This window comes from Symsagittifera roscoffensis, chromosome 5 (assembly GCF_963678635.1).
Source record: "Symsagittifera roscoffensis chromosome 5, txSymRosc1.1, whole genome shotgun sequence".
NCBI classification, from domain to species: domain Eukaryota; kingdom Metazoa; phylum Xenacoelomorpha; order Acoela; family Convolutidae; genus Symsagittifera; species Symsagittifera roscoffensis.
Genome location: NC_087066.1, coordinates 41,676,068 through 41,696,784, shown reverse-complemented (window position 1 = coordinate 41,696,784; position 20,717 = coordinate 41,676,068). Strand labels below are relative to the sequence as shown.

The 20,717-nt window shown below is 36.6% G+C and overlaps 2 protein-coding genes across 2 annotated transcripts in view; one reads left to right on the top strand and one right to left on the bottom strand.

The window, feature by feature from the left end:
* LOC134846731 (uncharacterized) overlaps positions 1-20,717 on the top strand; it is a 361,436-nt gene that overhangs the window by 10,686 nt on the left and 330,033 nt on the right. The gene's annotated exons all lie outside the window — the stretch shown is intronic.
* Positions 4,201-19,039, bottom strand: LOC134846366 (palmitoyltransferase ZDHHC9-like). Its single transcript, XM_063863685.1, has 7 exons — positions 18,654-19,039; positions 13,367-13,536; positions 12,104-12,325; positions 11,487-11,624; positions 9,697-9,967; positions 7,121-7,259; positions 4,201-5,145 (listed from the first exon to the last, which is right to left on the bottom strand). The coding sequence occupies exons 1-7, from the start codon at positions 18,902-18,904 to the stop codon at positions 4,387-4,389; spliced, it is 1,950 nt and encodes a 649-aa protein (XP_063719755.1). The 5' UTR covers positions 18,905-19,039; the 3' UTR covers positions 4,201-4,386.

Sequence of the window (20,717 nt, the reverse complement as noted above, 5' to 3'; positions counted from 1 at the left end):
TCGCCACGAATAATTAGTTCGCGTTAAGCTTTCAGCATTATGAACACAATCTTCAAAGCGCGCATAACTTAATCCAGAGTATTACAAAATTGGCACTTTTCAAGTACCCAGAACTTGGCAAAAAATGATTGGAGGTAATATATCTTTTCAAATTTGATTTCAGGTAGTCAATATCTTCAATGGGGTAACAACGTTGTTTGCTAAAATCTATTGTTTTGATCGCCAAAAATTGACTGATTAAAAAACACCCCAAGCATAAATGACCCCTTCGAAAATCGGAATAACAAGACGAGGCAATTTAATGAAATTACTCGCGTCGTCATAAAAGCAATGACCAAAAACTGCCAGCCATTCTTTTTGGACGCTTACTAAATACGTACAAAAAACAATGTTTTTGTCTTTCATATCGCCCCGAAGTCGTTGCTGAATCTTTAGTGTGGACAAATATAACTATTCAGGCATAATAATTAAAATGTTTGCAAGTTAGTTTTTAAAGAAATAGATAAGATGCAAAAAAAGTAAAGATGAAGATGTACCATTCGCATGCTGTACAGTTTGAAAACTTGTTATAATGTGTTCCTAAAATTGTTGCAAGTTAATATGAACACAGTCAGCTCGAGCTACACCATGACTAATCACTAGCCCAAACTATTTTGTCTTCAGTTTGTCCAGTAATTTTAATTTGATTTAAAAAATGTATCGCGAGCTTGAATTGAAAAATTCTGTTCAAAATAAAATTCTGCTAAAAAATGTTTTGTTCAAAATAAGTGAGCAATTGGCTTAGCAAGATCAAAAAATAAAGCTGTTGTATGATTTTTATCGCAAAGACAAATTTGACACCGTTTCTTCAATAAAAATTATAAGCCCGTCGAACTACTACTTATTATTATTTTTTAATATATTGAGTGTAACATAAAATGGGCTTTTTTTCTAAATATTCAACTTGTTTTAGAAAATTTTTTTATGTAATTTAGAAGAAAAAACTTGTGTATGAAATTGGACTGCAATTAACTATATTGGAACTCAATTTTTAGTACACAAATATAAACTTGTGCAAACAAAAAACTTTAAAATTTCGAAAATCTGTCCTAATTTCAAAAATACGTTAATGCATGCTGACCACAATCAAAAATATCGTAATAATTTTCGATAATTTAGATATAATGCTCTATTCTTTGCTCTAAAGATTTTGCTGCCAGGAGCTCAACTTTATTAAGATATTTTTACCTGTGATCGTTTTTCGTAAAATTATAGCGATGTAAAATCGCCATTTTGGCCAATTTCAAATTATATTTTGTGCTGTTAACTAATATATTTTGTGCGTGATATATATTTTGTGCTATTAACGCGTGAGCAGAGATTTAATTGAAGCAAGCTATTAGATCTATTCAATACTTAGCTGTATGCTGATTGTATTACTTTGCACTTTGCATAGCGTGAGAAGAGAATGAATTTCGCAGAGATCTGAGAAAAATGTATTTTTGAAAGAATTTTTGAAAGCTGCAACAACTATTTCTAAAGCAAACAATACTCCAGACTTTAAAAGGCAGTCGGAACCTTCAGGTCTTCGGCCTGATGCAAGCATTCTTGTTGATTCTTATGGCAGCTACTGCGGTAGCTCATCTTAATAGTCTTTTCCAGATGAACATTATCAGACTCTGTATAATTGCGCTAAATATGTGGATTGACACCAAAAAAACTATTTTTGAAAATTTTAATTTTACGGCAATATCTGTATAATCCCGCTACTTATTTGGATCGAAACCAAAAAGTTGGTTAGGACTGATTCAATTATAAAGCACTGAATACAAAACGATACAATTTGTAAACGTCAACTGAAACTGGCCTGGCAGATCTGTTAGTTGAAAACTTAGAAAACTTATACCCCAACCAAGACTGCTCATATATCAGTGCAAAGCCCTGAAAGTACCGACCGCACTTGAGGCCAGCATTTCAGCATTTTATCCACCCACAGCTATGTAAAATACTAAAGGTGTTTTCAGCGTACGAGACCAGCATTAGAATTGAGGCCAGCAAAATAATAGGATTAAACTGCTGGCCTAATTTGAAATTGGAACGTTTTACTGTGCTTCTTACGCGTTTTATAAGTACGCCAGATATCGCACTTTAATTATACCAAATTGGCCAAAGTAGCAATTATCAAACGCCTTCAACATTACAAAAAAAGATCACAGCAGGATTAATTTTTTAAATTTGAGCTTAAGATAAAAATATTTTTCAGATAGAAAAAATTTGCCGTGCAGTTTAATCAACAAAAATTCCGCCTGTTTTGGAAAATACGAATTCGATAAAACTTTTCCAGGCGTCGAACTTCACCAACAGCTTTAATTTAACTCACCAACCAAAAATGCTATTCAATTTCTTTATTCTAGTTTTGGCAGATCACCTCAAATAAATGTTGCTAGTGTCAGCACAAGAAGTATACATGTACCTCCAGTATCAAATTTGTTTAGGTCGGATTAATTATTAAACACTTGTGTACTGAAGAAAATTCCAGGAAATTGAGGATATAACCTACCACCTGAAACCTAGGGTGCGTTCAAAATATCGATATTGAAATTCAAAATTTGTGATTTATTCACAAACCTTAAGTTCTATAGAAAAAAAAACTTGCCTTAAAAGGAGTTTTAAATCTGCTAAGCCTCTAAGGTTTACGTTACGAAACAGACGATATCAAGCAGTGCGGTAAACATCAACTGACTGCAGCCGCAAAGAAACTGCATTCAATTGAGATGACTTCTTTGACAGTTGATGGAGACGGAGTGACTTTATAAAAGCGAATAACCTCAGAGTAACCCTCCAGGGGTGTCTGATGAGCCGCTGCATCAGTCGATTCCGAAATTCAGTAGCTTTTTCTTGGTCGCGATATTGAACTTCCGACAATGAGGTGAGGCTCTAAGCTTTACACGACTTGCGGAACAAGACAAACTTTACATGGCCTTATCAAATATCCATGCACATGATATTGACTAGACAATTCAGCCTCCCGCCTATGAAATGCCACTTTCATTCGCGACTTAGTTTGGAAAAATTAAGTAGCCTCGTAGCATCACTCAATTCTCGACTGGTGTAAACATTTGTAATTGAAATGCAGTTATTTCTAAATATCGCAGTGATAAAGATATCGCTAATATAAACAAGATGACCTAATCAATAGCAAATTCGTATATAACTTAACTCATTTCCTATATATTTCTGACGAAAAAAATCAAGGGAGAATTTTCTCTCCGAAACCTATTCGGATGCAATCAAGTTGAAATTTTCCACATGAAGACCTTAACATTTCTTGATCTTACATTGACCTCTCCAAGTCAATCAGAACGCCATTAAATCGAGAAACGCGATGTTAAAAATAGAGATATTTAGGAGAAATCAGGTAATAGTAGTGATTACTGTGATATTTCATAGATTTTCTCGAAAGCTGACGATGTCAGAACATATCAGAGATAATCATCTCCGAAGAATCATTATTTAACAATTCGGACCAAGTTAACATCCTAGCCCCCCCCCCCCATATCCGTTTAGGGGGGAGGATGTTAACTTGGTTATGAGTTCGATTTTTCAGCCAATCAGAATAGAGCATTCCACAATGAGCCGGTAGTTCTCATTAAAAAAAAGAAGTTCTGAACTTAAATTTTACAATTAACAATTAGCGGTTAACTCTAACTTAAAACATAAATAGAGACTCTAATGAAATCAATTTACATAAACTTTGATCTTCTTTAATTTACTCATTTCAAGATTGCAAATTTCATTCAACATTGGTGTTTTAAGAAATGAGCCAAACAGTTAATCATAAATTTGATTTTAAAACTGTTAAGAACTACATAAAACCTTTAACACAGAGGCGAAGTTGCACTTCACATACAGAAGCAAAAATATGACCGATAACGCTTCTGGGGGAAAATTCAATTAGTAAAACTTTGAGTCGACAATTTCGTAAGTGACGCACGCCAATTATGACGCATAAGCAGTACCAGTCAATTTGAAAAAAAAATTCGATCCCAGATTCGAACCCTCTTTAATTTATTGTGGGTGTCCTTCCCTACCTCCGCGCTACAGATCCATGATACCTTGAAGCTTAAGTGCTATTTGTAATATAATAGTCTGTGTTATTATCCTTAGCATTGGCTGTACTTAATAGATGGTTATTGATCAAAATGAACACATTTTGTCGCAACAATATTTGCCACTTAGGTTGAAAAAAAAACAGATAGTTCATACTATAGCACAAGCTTTGCTTGTGTAAAGACAAAAAAAGCAATACTCGGCATTGCAAAAATGGAACCCACACTTTAGCTGCTCGAGAAGGCGCTTCATCCCATTGAAGCAAATAAAATCAAGATATGAACAAGAAACTTAAGTTTATTTTTCACTTGAGCTCTGCGTATCATTTCTCTGAATCTGTATTTCAACTTGATCTTTTGTACTATCTGACGTGCTCGAGTAATCCTCAAATTCTTCTTCTTCATCCCAAAAGTCGTCTTCCGGCTCATAATCTGGGTACAATTTATCCGGACTATTGATTCTTCCCTCTGAACTCGGAATTGTCGGGTCCAACGAGTTCTGCGCCGACAATTTGATACTCGGAACGTCGCTTCGTTTCCGACGACCCGAGCGGGATCCTCCACCAGGTACTGCAGCACCACCCGCACTCTTCGTCGATGACGTCAAACTGTATCTCTGATCTAAAGACTGTCTCGGTACAACATTCGGTTCAGTTGTTGTCGAATTTCGGTTGCCACTCACAACATGGGGCTCTGATTTAGCAGTAACACCGCTTTCATTGGGCGGAGATGCTTCCTCAATTCCACCTTCCCTGTCTAGTTCTCTTTGCTCGGAACTTCGTTGCGCGTTTTTGGGGTCGTCACGCGGATCTTGACCAGTGGGAGGTGGCGGAGGAGGAACTGTGCCTTGGCCTGGTTCAGAGTTCATGTCACTTCTCATCACGTACTCATATGATTTTCTCTTCTCATCACCCCCATCTGCATTTTCTTCCACATTCGATTCATTAATAGCTCCCAGTTCCTGATTATTTGCAGCACTACTTTTGCCCTGAGTTGTTGTCACTCCTGTCGACGCTACAACTGATGCACTTTTAGATGAAGGTTCTGCGGATGATGGCTGAAAAAGAATCTCGGTATGAGCTTTTAAGCTGACCTGATTTCTCAAAATGAGCAACCATATGAACAATTATTGGAAAACACAGTTAGATCAATTCCATCCAGACCCTCTCCAAGACAAATTGCCAAAAGAAAAAAAGACCAAGGAGAGCCGGTTGCTTTACAAGTAGCACAGAAATCTCTGACCATAAAAAACAGCTAACATACAGTTGGAAAAGAAACTGAAAAAAACTTGACTTCCGAATTTCAAAGAAAAAATAGAATGCCTTAAAGTTCTTTGAATTTCAAGCACAAAATATGATAGGCAATTTTTTTTAAAAGCTGGATCAATAAGTAACTTTCTTATTCCGCTTGGAAATCTGAAAACTAAAATCCACTTTCAAAACTAGAAGTCGATCACGTCTATACAATTTTGCTGTTCGATAGTGGAATTTGTCTTGCTTTTAACGAAGTAAATCTAAATGAACTGAAATCAAAATTCAAATAACGAAAAATCAAATTCTAGCGGGACAATTTTTTAAAAAGTTTTCCCCTGAAAACAAAAAAATATCAATATCTAAATAAGAGTCTTCACTGCGTTCATTGACATTGAAAAAAAAATAAAACAAAGTTTCTTTTTCAAATTGTGTAGTTTTTTGTCCTTGGTGTGATGCGAGGATCTCAAGCAAAGTCTAGAAGTTGGGCATATTTGATAGTCATATTACATAAGACAAAATTGACAACAGTTTTCATTCGAAAAATGAATAGAAACAATCAAGATTTCCCAAGAAGGCGGTACAGCATGGAGGAAATTAATAGCAGCTGCTTTATCTTTCTTTTACAAGTCTACTTGCTCGCTTTATTGGCTCGCAATTAGAATCAAAATCATAAATTTCAAGCCATTTTTTCTCGACAGACAAAACATTCTGGAAGTTTTTAATACCGTTCAAATCATGGCCGGAAAGGTTTCAATATGATATATCACTCGCTCCATCCCGATGATTGTGGAAGTACTGCGTGGAAAAGAAAGAAACTTAAAAAACCAGAACACACCCGAAAACCTTTCAGTGGTCGGAACATTGGCGTTACAGTTAACAGAGCCAAGCCAACAAACAGTTGGAAACGGTCAATAAACGCAAGTAAAGAAAACCAACACAGACTTATTTTTTTTGAAAAGCTGAAATTTTCAAAAAAAAAAATAGATGGTCTTTGAGCTCTTTGAATTTCTAGAACAACTTATAACTGACACTTCTTGATAAAATTAACTCAATTTGAGAAAACTGGGTGAAAAAGTGAAGTTTTTATTCCGCTGGAAAATCCGAAAATTAAATTCCATTTTCGAAATTTGAAGTCGATTCTTGCTGTGCGATAGTAGAGCTTCCTTCCTTCAAACCGGGGAAAAGTTAATTTGAGCGTGAACAAATTTTTAAAACTTTTCCTGGTAAAAAAAAAACAAATAATCGCGACCTATATAAAAATCTGAACCACGTTAATCGAATCTTAAAAATATGATTGATGTCGTCAGCTCGATATGAACAATCGGGTTAAGATGGACTGAAATTAGGTGTTTATGAACAGGAAACCACAAAACAAACATGCTTCAAAAATATGCAATTGGTTTGCATTACTTACTTTAAGGCTACAGCTATATTCTAGCCGAAGAAGGGTATCTAGAACGATTAAAACAAGAAATTTACGAGGACCATAATTAACTAAATTATCAAAAAATTTATTTGAGCGCTATATAGTCTTGCTGCGCTGATTGTCTTACGAAATACTTTTTTATTTTTGGGAGATAAGGACAAGTTTAAGTGGATCTAAAACTGTCCACTTTTCTCTTGAAAAAATTTTCAATTTCATTTTTTACGTGGGAAACATGGTTCAAGAACAGGCTATGTCTAAAATTTTAGATTTCAAAACATGAGAACAACTGAAATCTGCCTCATAATATTTTCTTAACTCTTTAGATGTAACTAGATTGAGAAGTGAATACTCACAGCAGATGCTGCAGGAGGGTCCGGGGGAGGGAGTGGCTGTGCCCGGGCAGTGGACCCATATTCAGAAGACATCATCACTCTTCTCACCTTCTCCTCCTCTTGGTCCTCTTCGTCCAGAGGCCTCTCTAGCTTCAGAACCCTGCATATTGAAAAAGAATATAGATATCACAGTCATAGATTGCGAATACTGATTCAGGCGTACTATTTAATTCTTCTGCAAAAGATGGAAAAAAGTTAAAGAGATACGAACCCTTCGAATCAAAAAAAGGAATTAACCGGTTTCAAAAATGATAATTGATGAATATATTAGGTTGCTGTATTAACTGCAAAACTACCGAAATAAACATATGACTTACATAATTAATCATATTAAGCGAAATCTGCTCTAATAAACTGAAAAAGATGTCAATTTTTCGTACTACTTATGATAGAGTGGTCCCTTGACAATAACCAGGTCCCTTGAGAATAAGACACCTAGAGCTCTCAAATATTTTATGATTTTGCCATATTAAAACTATGATTTTGCCATTCAGAAAGATGTCGCAATATACTCTATTTTCAAACATATTTTATTTTTGATTTCGTAACACCTCCCCCTCACCTTTTTAAGGGAGACAATTCAAAATAAAAAAGCCAAAATTGAGTTCTGATGACAAATAAGTTAACCCAATTATTGCTTTTAACCGTAAAATAATTTGAAGCGAGCATATTTAATGATATAAACTATATAGTAATTACAATTGTTAATCTGAAAAAATTCTGACAGCATACTTCGCGAGAGTTTTGAAATGAATAATTTCTACATAAATTAGTTATCAAAATTATAACATGCGAAATGCATGCGGGACCTGTTTATCATAGTTGCTTTTTAGAAGGACCACTGTATCATAGTAGTACCCAATTTTTGGCCCGTACGACGTTAGACTGTAGTATAATTAGGCAGTATATTTCTTTCTCTCAAATTCTGAAATTATATATTTTTTTCAGCAATTCATTCATGGCTGGCTTAATGGTGTTCTACCAAACGATTCCAATTTTTATCTGTAAACTTTTACATAGTTGCATTTCGCATACACAAGCAAAAATATGACCGATAACGCTACTGGGAAAAATTGAATGAGTAAAACTTTGAGTTAACAAAAATTCTTAAGTGACGCACCCCAATTATGACTCATTAGCAGTGCCAGTCAATTTGAAAAAAAAATAAATTTACCAACTAACATGCCTCAATTTATAAAGCAGTCTATGGAGCAGTAATAACATGAAAAAATTAATTATAACAAAAAATAAAATAAAAATTTTTCAATTAATTTGAGATTTTTTGTAAAAATCATCCCCCACACGCCATATTAAGTACAAAGTGATAAATTTCGCTCCTAGTAACAAATCAATTATGGCAAATAATCTTCCTTCAACCAATTTGGAACAATTTCTATGACGGATTAAATCTCCACTTACGCGTTAATAGCGCGAAAAATATCGCGCGTTAATTGTCCCAAATTGGCAAAAAAGGCAATTTTTAAACCCCCATAACCTTACGAAACATGATCACAGTTGAAATATCTTTCCAAATTTAAGCTCAGGAAAACAATACTTTTTGAATAATCATTTAAAAATCCCGTCAAAAATGGCGACTCTTTTTCCTTTCCCCCCACATGCAAATTTTTATAATTCAAATTACTGTTCACATTGTCCAATTGTCATGAAAACTGACATGCAGACTAATTAGACCATGACAAACATATTTGATCGTCATAATCAAACTTGTAAAACCACCCCTCACACCATAAAATTGATGCTTGTGTGAGGCGGCGGGAAAAGGAAAAAGAGCCAAAATGATTAGTTAAAAGACGAAATTTGTCTGAAGAAAAAACCACCCTGAGCACAAACATCCCGTTACTTTCGTTAAAAAAGTCGGAACAATATATTCTGTGTTAAAATCCTTAGCATTGGCTGTACTTAATAGCTGGTTATTGATCAAAATGAACGCTTTCAAAATTAACACATTTTATTGCAACAATATTTGCGTCGCAACAAAATTTGCGACTTAGGTTGGAAAAAAAACGATAGTTCATACTATAACACACAAGCATTGCTTGCAGGGGCGGATTTAGGGGGACGCCCTCTCTCAGGGATTCGACCCCCTGCCGACCCAAAGGATCCCCCCTATACACTATTTTGAGATATCCATATTTGGTGACGGACCCTAAAATTTGTTTCTAAAGGCGCCATTATATACTTACTTTAAGGGGGGAGCGCGCGCCAAAAAAACGAAATTTTTTCGGTCTAAATTTTCTAAAAAGTGCCTAAAAACGCCTTTCGAGGCCTGTTTTTCAAAATTTAGACTACGGCACAGAAAATTTGACCAAAACAGGTTCTTATTAGTGCTTTGGGAGAGCTCGAATAAATCAATTCGGTCGACAAAATTTTCGAAAATCCTCATCCCCCCCCTCGAGAAAATCCTAGATCCGCCCCTGATTGCTTGTGTAATAAAAAAACTTTGTAACTAGATATCGTTTGAAAACAATTTATTATTATTATTATATTATCATAGTAGACAAAATTGACTTAATTACCTAGGGTGTCTGGGTCCACATAGCACAGCGCAGAGATTCTTGCAGCAGTTGCCTTTACTGAATGGACTCTTGGCTGCCCTCCTTTTCTTACTAGCCGGAGACCAGAAGCCTTTGATCTCCTCTGCGGTTGTCAAGTGGAGTGCAATCAAGTAGGTGTGGTATATGAGCATTCCTAGGACTGCGAAGAAGGATCCGAAGCAGATCACAAGCACTACTATTGTAGTTGGTGACTTCTGAATGGCTTTGTTCACGGTTCCTTCATCTTCAGCCACTAAAATGAATCCGAATTAAAGTGAACACCACACACATAACTGCCAAGGCATTAACGGCAATTCTAAACATTATGATGAACTCAAGGATTGGGCTCTTTTTCCTTTCCCCCCACATGTAATTTTTTTAAGTAAAGTTTTGTTCCAATTGTTATGAAAATTGATATACGGACTAAATAGGCCACGACATATTTGGTCTACATAACTAATCTTGTAAAACTGCTTTTTACTCCATAAAATTGGTGCTCGTGTGAAGTGGGGGGAGGGGTTAGAAAGAAAGAGCCAAGGGTTGAAGTGCAGGATTGCGAATCAATGTGGATCAACCGAACAATCCCCCCCCCCATAAAAAACGAATAGGAGATAAAAATCGGTTTATAAAAATAGGTATATCGGTTTTTCAGAAATTGACTTCGAGGGCAAATTAAATTGATGTAATTAATCAAAAAAATCGATACCAAATTATGATTAATATATTACTATGCTATTAACAGGATAGGATAGCTATTCGGCGCTATAAAAAAAATCTCCAGCATTATATTCAGCGCACTTGTTTGAAATGAATATTTTGGCGGAATTAATTTTTAAAATTAATACATGCTAAGGAAGTACATTCTAGTGCAGGTCATTTCGGGGGGGGGGGGGGGGGGGGGGCTGGAAGTGTACGGTTGATCCAAGTATGTTCTTTCGAGTCTGTCCACTAAAGTCATAAACTATCCGTTTGAATGATTCCTTGTCGCAATTAGGAGCCATGTCTTTTCAGAGGATTATTTCACATTTAAGGATAACGTGAACTGTATCAGTGCAGCAAATATATTTTTCAGTTTGTTGTCATTCAACACACCATTTCATATTCAGGGCCAGGCAGTTAAAAATAACAAAAAAGTAAATTGTAATATTGCGGGCAGGACATAAAAATTACTAAGGAGAAAAGCTGTGGAGTTCATGCTAAATCGCTGCAAATGTGAAGCGGAAACCAACGTTTGATTGACAAACTTAAAGCCTAACCTGCTAAGCTATTGGCATGCAAATCACGGTTAAAAATAGCTACACTGATGCAGAAATGCAGACAATTGCTCATTCTCATACGTCTCTGGATTCATTGAATGATTAAACAAATGGTCGTTAGCAGCCTTACCTTTTAGTTAGCTTTCGCAGACTATCTGTAAATTATAAAGACTACCATTTGTATCACAACCAATTAGTAAAAAAAAAAAGCTGGCTGCGATTTAATATAACGAATCTAATTTGCAAGTTTTGAGATAATTTCTGCAATTATTTGATTTCGGTAAACAACCGCAAGTACTTCGCTAATAACCAAAGGCTTCAGGGTCGCGTTGCAAGCGTCATGTCCAATTTTTTGTGATAGCAGTGGGTTCTTTCCCATTATAGCCCCAGCAAACTACGGCCCCTTCCGTTGCAATGAAAAAACCCTACTGTTGTGCTGGCTACATTTATATGATACTAGACTGGAGAGAGGGGAGGGGTGGCTATAACTTTTATACTAAATACTGTCCTACTTACGGAGTGCTATGTGAACACATGCGGCGCAGAAAGAGAAGAGAGTGAGGAGAACAGTTGCCAGGAGGAACTGGTAGAAGAAGCGGTAGTTCCGCTTACCCACACAGTTGCCCACCCACGGACAGTGGTGGTCAAAGTCCTCTAAATCCAACAAAACGACACTTCTTATTACCCGTCATTAGAGATGTAAATAATTAGAACTACAAAAATAAACATAGCTATCAGACAGCTGGAGAAAGGTCTTTGAACGCCAGTAAAAAGAAAAAAACAGTTTGTTTTTTGAAAAAAAATCGCAACTTAAAGCTCTAGAAAAATTTATAATTGCCACTTTTTTGATAAAAATAAGTCAGTTTGAGTATACTGGATTAATAGGTTTAACTTTTATTCAGCTGGGAAATCTGAATTTTAGTCAATCGGGAAGAGCAGTCTGCCTTCCTTTTAGCAAATGAAATTGAATAGAATTTTAAAGTCAAATCGCAAAAAAAAATCATCTTTCAAGGCTTTTTCCGAGAACCTATGATAAAATTAACACAATTTGAGAAAATTGAATCAACGGGTAATTTTTTTATTCCAATGCAAAATCAAGGCGAGCTTTGTTCGCTCCAATTATCACTCCTAACCGATGCAGTTGTTGCAACTACTGCAGTGTGATGCCCTTGGTGGTCTCCACATTCTGCACGTGTAGCACCACTTGTAGTCCACCTCCTTGTCTCCCCCTATGTAGATGGTCTTGCTCTTCATCACCGGCACTCTTGCGGAAGGAGCGTGAAGTGATGTGGCCGCACTCTTCCCACCTGCCGATTTGATAGTGTCTTCCTCCGAATTGCGAGGCGCTCGTTCAGCTAAAAAAAATATATATTATTAGGACAAATTATCAACGAGGGAAAAATCGAACATCCGAGATGTTCAGCTTCTTACGGAGCAGCGCTGTTGTACTCGGTTCAAGAACTGCAGTCCTTTTTTGTTTATATTTCTGGAACGATAATTAGAACCTCTTCCAAGGTAAACGAGTAGAGCAGAGATTTATATCCTTCTCTTAAGTTTAAATGATTAACTCAGAGTCAATATTCGAAAACAAGCAGTGTTAATTTTTACATTAAAAAGCCAAACTGTGAACTGGATAGGCGCTCAATTTTGTGTCTGTATGTTCCTGGATTCCAGGGACAAACCTTTAAACATGTTCTAAAATCAGGGACAAATCTTTAAACATGTTCCAAAATGCAAGTGGATTCCATTTACAAAATTTCCGTAGATTCCGCGTACAAATACCTGTAACGTAAATTTTGTCGGCGCATTTGTTTCGTCTCGAGGATTCCGCAACAAGCGAATATAGCTAGTTCTTCTGGATTCCGCAACTGTAAACGATTCCGCAAAATGTAGGTGCAAAAGGTAAATGTTAGTAATCGTGGTTGAATTCCAACAAATAAAGAACCCGAAAAAAATCATGTTTACCTAGCGTCATATATTGAAACTATTCTTTAGTGCCCGCAATTCCACCTTGAAAACCCAAAATTATTGGTAGGCATACGATTAAAACATGCTGAGATTATCACTCGACATGGTTATTTGTTGCAGCTTATTTGCGTGAAATAATTACGGAAAAACAATTACTTGACCGATAATCAAGGGGTAAAACGTATTTAAAACGTAAGTTACCCAAGTATCTAATTTGGCTCTTTTTAACTACACACACCCAAAATATGAAGACCAAATTTGTTCGTCATGGCCTAATTAGTCCGGATACCAATTCTTGTAACAACCAGAAGATGCGAACGGAAATCTATAGTAAATATTAGCAAGAGGGGAAAAGGAAAAATATACTTTCAATTACCTAAGACTGACACACACACGTACATGGGGAGCGGTATTAAAAAGTGTCTCACCCTCTTTGCGAATGTAGAACTCCTCCTCGTCTGTTCGTTTGTCGTTCGAGGGTGGCACTATGCCTGGGTCTGTGAAGGCTGCGTGAAACAGGTTGGACATTACATTGAAGAATAGAGTGGCCTGAATCAATGGCACTGATTGATGCACGTGTTTCCACAAATAGGGCGCACTAAACACACATAATGCAATTTACTCAACCACTGAAAGCAGAACTTGACACCTCTGCTAACCCCCCCCCCCCCCCACACACACACACACACACACACACACACACACACACACGCACACACACCTAAAACCAGAACAAGATATGAACGATTGTACGGTGTTATGATTGACGAAGAAAAAGGCTTAATTCCTGAAGGAAGAACATGAAACTATATGAATTACTATTAACTATTGAGTTTTCATTAATTTTTGTCACACGAAGCATCTCGTTTGAGACTCCGAGATTGATTTTACAAAGTTGTATATGAAGACAAAATATGTTCGTTACTCGCATGTGTTATGACAATTGGACCACGAGAAAAAAGCTTTAAAATATAAAGTCAAGTGTCATTCAAGTCGACTGTCACTCAAAACCAGCATTAACCCGCGTACGAGCATTAACACCACATTGACATAGCCTCAGTTCGAAAAGAGTGAATAAACACAAGGAAACCGAAAATAATACTGACTTGTTTTTCAAATAAGTACAACTTTCGGATTTCAAAGAAAATGATATATGACCTTTAAGCTCTTCTCCAACCCCCCTTCTCTTTTCAAATTTTCGGTTTTTATATATGCTTTACGCTTATTTAAGGCTAACGCGTAAAGTTACGATGAAGCCCTTTGAATCTGCAGAATCTTTTATGACGGACACTTTTTTGATGAAATTAACCAAATGAAAAAGCTGTCAATAGATAATTTTCTTTGTTCATTAACCATTTTTTAGCAAACAGGCAACGCTTCGCTTCACAAACACTAGCGAAAACACAACAAAAAGCAGCTCTATGAAAGGCAATAAAAAGCCTCGAATTAGTAAAAACTCAGCTATGTCTCAGATTCGAACATGCAACCTAGAGATTATGAGTCTCACACACTAACCTCTCAGTCAGGAACGCTTATTCGGCGAAAAATACACTAGCAACAAATGAGTGAGAGAACAGACGCTATTCATTTACCAAATAAGAATACACTTCTAATTAACACTTTTATTTGCAAGTTTAGAGTAAAAAAAGAAATTTCTTATAATCGATTAGGCTGATCACAAGTCTTATTCAAATATTAACACAAAATTAGAGAAACTGTGAACTATATGGTGATAAAGCTTTAGTTCAGAACGAAGGGGAAAGTAACTTTTGAACAACAGAAATCTTCACATAGGAACATGTTGAGTAGAACATCTGTGAGGCGAAGAAACAGCTGAATCCCAGATTAAGACGGCTCATTTTCAACTCTTACAAAACATCCAAAATAACATTGGCGGGCTACGCATGCTTTCACAATCTTAGATTTTTATTGATTCACGCCTATTTATTTTTACGAACCAGGTTAATGGCTGTTTCCACCCCTCTTCCCATTTCGAGTTTTCTGTTTTCTTCTAAGTTGATTCACGTGTTTCTAAGGCTGAACGCGTGATGTTACAATGTAAAGTAAGAAGAACAACTCTGCTACCAATAAGAAGTTTGTTGAACCATCAATAGAAATAAGGGAGGGAAGACCTTAATTGGCTCATGTTTCTACTTCAGCATTTTCGTAGTAGGTAGATCGAGTTCTAGTAGTCGGGAATTATGATAGCTTTGTACTGAATTGCGTTATTTCACTCCTTTTTATCAGAAAAAAAAACAAAATCCACACCAAACACAAATAAAATCTTGGATAAGAATAATGATATCAGAATAAAGTAACATTAACCAGAATAACAGGGGTCGAGATATACCTTAGCTGTCATACAAGAAAACAAAAAGCACCATTACTTCTTTGAACTTTTTCGGATTGAGACGTAGAAAGGTCCAAAATAATCTATGCCGCTATTCGTTAATGGTCGTTAACGGTAACGTTCAGCTGAAGCTCTGCTATCATTGTCGTAACAATTTTTCATTTACGCTTCCTACGCATGAGGCAAAGATCTTCAACAGACTTCAACACATCACCAAAATGAAGGATTGCAAAATTAAATTGAATTATTGTGCGCAGATAGCCTATAAATTGGTTCTGATCTTGACGATGCAAATCTAATTTTCACTCAATCTGAATGGCAAACAATTTTACAAGGATATGTCTACTGTCAAGAATGATAGGGTGGTTAGTCCCACATTCCTATTCAGCCAAGATGCGAATGCGTCCCGCTGAACAATTGAGGCCGGCGTGTCCAAAAAACGGTGCGTATTATGCAATACGGAATGAGTTTTTGACAGCTTTGTCAGAGGACAGTTATGGAAGTCAGCCTCAAAGGGCTCTTTTCGCGATAGCAACAAGAGTCTTAAATATGCTCTTTCCAATTCAGGTGGATCTTCAGGCGGTTATCTTCTTCGCTTTAGTAAGATAGTGCCTAGGATTAGGGCTCAATCTGATCATAAAAGCAACCACGCTCTGAAGTTTACGGAAAGAACTAAATTTGTCCGAAGCGAACAAGATAGGCTGTTGTTTCTGTACCACATTGAAAAACTTGGAAGCTCGATTTACACCTACATTGAGGTCAGATGAAGGACCAGACTGAAGAACTTTTTAAAATAATACTATACTCGGCTTGAAGAGCCACTCATTGCTGTTTGAAAAGCTGGGACTATTCACTCAACTGCTGATTTTCTAAAAGTTGTCGAAGACCCCTTTTGTAACAGTGTTGGCAAGATCTTCTCCGCTCAAGGCGTAGAACCACTTAATGACAGTGATAGTTTTGAGAGACTCTCCAGCCCCACTTCCCATGAAGAAAGGTTATTTACCGTCCGAGTTCAACCACTAGAGAATAGTAGTACTATCAGTCGACATGAAAGCGATTGTCAAAGGAAACATCAAGGCTTTGATGTCTTCTTTCATGTGGATAGCGAGTAACGCGACTGGCAATTCAAGCTTCAAATTAGAGTTATGATTGCTTCAGCTTTACTTTGCGTTGCTGTAGGAGCCCGGAATACCATCATTGATTGCTTATTTTCACTTAAATTGGCTTAATGCCCGCTAAATTGGTTATTTCTTGCAGCAAACCGATATTATCAATGAGTGCTATCAAATTGTGATTGCCAATTATTTGCACTGTTGCTATCTGAAGTTTTTGTGAAATTTCGATATCCTGACTGATGGCTGTGAATAACTGTTGAGCTATCAGGGCAGCATCAGGTACCTAGAAACGGGGATGTACTGAGTGGCAGAAATAGCGCGAGACAGAAGTTTTGGATACGAAAAGAGTTTTGTGAATCATTGATAAGGCTAGGACCACAAATGCTGATTCAATGACAAATTTAAGTTCCTGACAATGTAGTGATAGCTGTAAGACTGTGTGCCATACCCAAGGGTTTCTTCTGAAAACTTCTACTTTGAAAAATTTTGCTGGCATTGTACTTACATCTGGAAGTAGAAATGTAAAAAAATTTTCAACTCTGACAAAGGATTTTGATGGAATTCAAAACAATGTTTCTTTAAGTTAGAATCATTTTGTTTTCTAGATTTTAGGTTTGGCAGAGTATTAACAAGTAAAATAGCTGAGTCGTTAAAAAATGTCGCTACATTCACGCTTACAGTAAACTATTGCATAACTGTTATATCTATAACGAATAAGTATATTTTTTAACTGGTTTGACCTTGTGAATTGGTAATCCAGTTGTTAATTACGTCGTGCCATTTAACATCGTTCCGAATGGACAAGAAATGGCTTAATTGGAAACGGCACTTTCAAAAATTTTATCGCTTTTGGCTTGAAAACTAAATAAGGTATAGCAACAGGCTGTTGCGAGGTATGTAATAAGGTGCTCAAAGCGTAGTATTCAAAAGGTATTCAAAATACGCTTTTCCGAGGTATGTGATAGGATTTTCTAAGCGGGAGTCAGCGAGCTAGGAGCTAGTATGAACATTTAGTTTTGAGAAATCATGGTTTGAGGTGGCATCGAGCAAACCGCAAATTGGGTCCCGCAATACTTTGAGTAAACAAGGTGGTGGCAAAAAACTGACCTGCTTCACGTGTTACCAACGGCTATTTAAAGCAAATTACCTAGTTTAGCTTAGTAGCACCACGTTGATTTCATTTACAAAATTTCGTGAAAGTTTTTATGGTTTGATCAAGTCAATCAAGTTCTAGGATAAACTGAAAAAGTTGGCAAGAGTTTCGATATTTTTAACATCTTCTGTTACAAACTGTAAAAATTTTGAATCAAGAAATTCGATTTACACGTTTTATCAGTTTTTATTGTATCCGCAGAAAATTTCTGTCGTTTCTGCAAGCTTTTTCAAAAAGAAAACATTTCTATTTTTTCGTTAGCATTTGGGGCTTTTTAGTTTCACTACATTACAGGGAGACCAAGTCCTGCTATACTAAATTCTTGAAATGGTAAAGCAAAAAAGGACTGAAATGTTCGACATAAATAAAAATGTTATAAAAACTGTTAAGTAAAAGAAAATTGACACAAAGACGAAGCAAGCACTAGCGAGAAGACGATAAAAGGTAGCTCTATAAACTGCAATAAGAAAAAATCGAAAAAGCCTCCACTTCGGGAAAATTCGGATACGTCTTGGATTCGAACCTACGACCTACTGCGACCTAGAGATTATATATCTCACTCACTAACCACTCGCTAATATAAAAAGGGGAAATGGAAAGAGCCAATAATTGTTGCGCCTCCGTTCGTAAGTGCATTCATACAAAACTGCATCCATGTGTTGTTAGAACTGAGCTTAGCGCTGCATAGAGTTACTAACTATCCATACATAAATAAAGATGCACATGCTATTTTACTTTGCATGCTTATTTGCTTTCTCTGAGAAACTACTAGGAGCAATAATTTACGGGAGGGGCTATAATGGTAAAAGATCCCCAAAAGTTTGGTCTTCGTACTTAACCTTGTAAATCCTCCGTTACACCATGAACAAGATGCTTATGTCAGGTGGTGGAAACGGAAAAAGAGCCGAAATGTAGTAACAATCTGTTCACGTGTTCACATTTTATCACAGTCTAGTATATCATAAGTCATTTTAAATAGAATTTTGCAACTTGAGTTTCAGAAAAATCAAAAGGGTCGGTAACATGCAAAGAGACCATTTTTATGATCTTTTTTGAGGGAAACCGGAAACTGGAAAATAGCCAAAAAAAATACTTACTCGAAAATGAAGAAAAGAATTGATGGGACCAGAATAAGCAGCAAAGTAACCACAAACGCCAGCAGACTCTTTGCCATCACCACCCGGCCATGACAACACAGAGTGTTCCTTCCCTGAAACCTATCAGCCTTGCGATATTTCTTCCCTTTCTTATGCTGCTGTTCATCGTCCCCATTCGATGGAGAAACGTCTTGCTGCTTTGTGATTGGCTGCTTCAATTCATCATCGTCTTTGTCGTTGAATAATCCCATGCTTGTTCCGAACAGAACACTGCTTTTCGGGAAATATTAGGCAATTACAGCAGATATACAAGATGGGTCCTATGTTAGATGCATATAGTTAATGCAATACATTGTACAAGGGTAATAAAGTTCGGCTACATTCTTAATCTAAAAAATTTTTTTTTCATCAGCTTTTCAGATTTTTTTAACGCTGAAAGTTTTTGTTTGATCGACCGTAATAACCCAACATTATTAAGCACGTGCATAAATTTATCAGATGAGCAGCACAATTTTGTCTCTTTCATATAATTTACGACCCCCTCCCCATAGTAAGATCATCGAGAGAAAAGTATTTCACAATTCGACACTTTTTCATTATAGCCGTAGACATAATTCTGGCGGTATAAATTACAGGGGGGAGGGCTCTTCCCCCTCCTCACACAAGCATCAATTTTATGGTCTAAGAGTGGTTTTACAAGGTTGATTATGAAGACCAAATATGTTTGCCATGGCTTAATTAGTCTGCATGTCAATTTTCATGACAATCGGACAATGTGAGCAGTATTTTGAATTATAAAAATTTGCCGGTGGGAGAGAGAGAGAGAGAGAGAGAGAGAGAGAGGAAGGCTTAATTTACCCCGTGGGGAGTTTACAATCACAAATAATGAAATGCAAACATAAAAAAAAAAAAAAAAAAAAAATATAAATATATAAAATAAACTATGACCGGCAGAAGGTACAGCAGCACTTTCCATACCAAGTACACGGAATGTTTTCTTCGAATGTTTGACGTAGCTTCGTATCATAGAACTTCATAACTTCACGCTTGTACCGGGGGAATGATATACGGACATCAAGCTTCATGAAATTCAATAGTCTAGGAATACGGTCAAAATAAAAGGACTTTGTCTTCTCGTATTTTCGCTTCTTTAATTTGAAAGAGTATATATCAACACTCCGTAATGATACAGATGGGTCATTTATATCAACAAAATCGAAGGGGTTTAAATCGTACTTGTCCTGAAACAGTTTATGGAAAAACAGAAGATTTGAGATTTCAATATGATATGGCAGAGGATAGATTCCTAACTTTATCAGTGACGTTTTATAATCACCTGACAGACCGATCCATCTCACGCATCTTCTGTTGAAAGCTTCGAGCTTGGATAAGTCGGTCTTGTTAGGTATCCAGATAGAAGAACCATAAGTAAGCACAGATAGAATACATGCTTTGTAGAGCCGAACCTTCGTTTGTCTCGGAGTACTGCTCGGAACATTTCGCTTTAACATAAAGTACACTTTGTTGCACTTGAATAACTTTTCAGAAACATGGTGCGACCACGATAAATCAGAACTGAAAATGATCCCAAGATCTTTGACGTCTAAAGATTCATCGATTTTGTGATCACCAATATAGAGATCTGGGTTTTCAGAGCTGTGGTTAAAAAACTTCAGGACTTTACATTTGTCAGGATGTAAATCGAGAGAATTTTCGCCACACCAATTGATAATAGCATCTAGATCGCGTTGAAGTACGGGAACAGAGGTACTGCAGCATTTCAGATCATCAGCAAAGAGGGATGGCTTGGATAAGAGATAATCAGGAAGATCGTTCACAAATAACAAGAACAATAACGGCCCCAGAATACTACCTTGCGGGACACCACTCATAATGCTCACAAAATCAGAGAGCACACCATTGATTCGCACACGTTGAAAGCGTCCAGAAAGATAACTTTTAAGTAATTGGAGAAAGCTAACATCCAAACCGAAATCCGCAAGTTTTTTGAGCAATTTATGGTGAGGAACCGAGTCAAACGCCTTTTTGATATCCGCATAAAAA

Bases quoted from the DNA above. Each gene is read 5' to 3' on its own strand.
- LOC134846366 (XM_063863685.1), bottom strand. From the start codon at position 18,904: ATGGGATTATTCAACGACAAAGACGATGATGAATTGAAGCAGCCAATC. The intron at 13,537-18,653 runs GTAAGTATTTTT...ATGTGTGTTTAG, and splicing joins ATTCTTTTCTTCATTTTCGA to TGCGCCCTATTTGTGGAAAC. The intron at 11,625-12,103 runs GTTAGGAGTGAT...TGTTGGATTTAG, and splicing joins TAGTTGCAACAACTGCATCG to AGGACTTTGACCACCACTGT.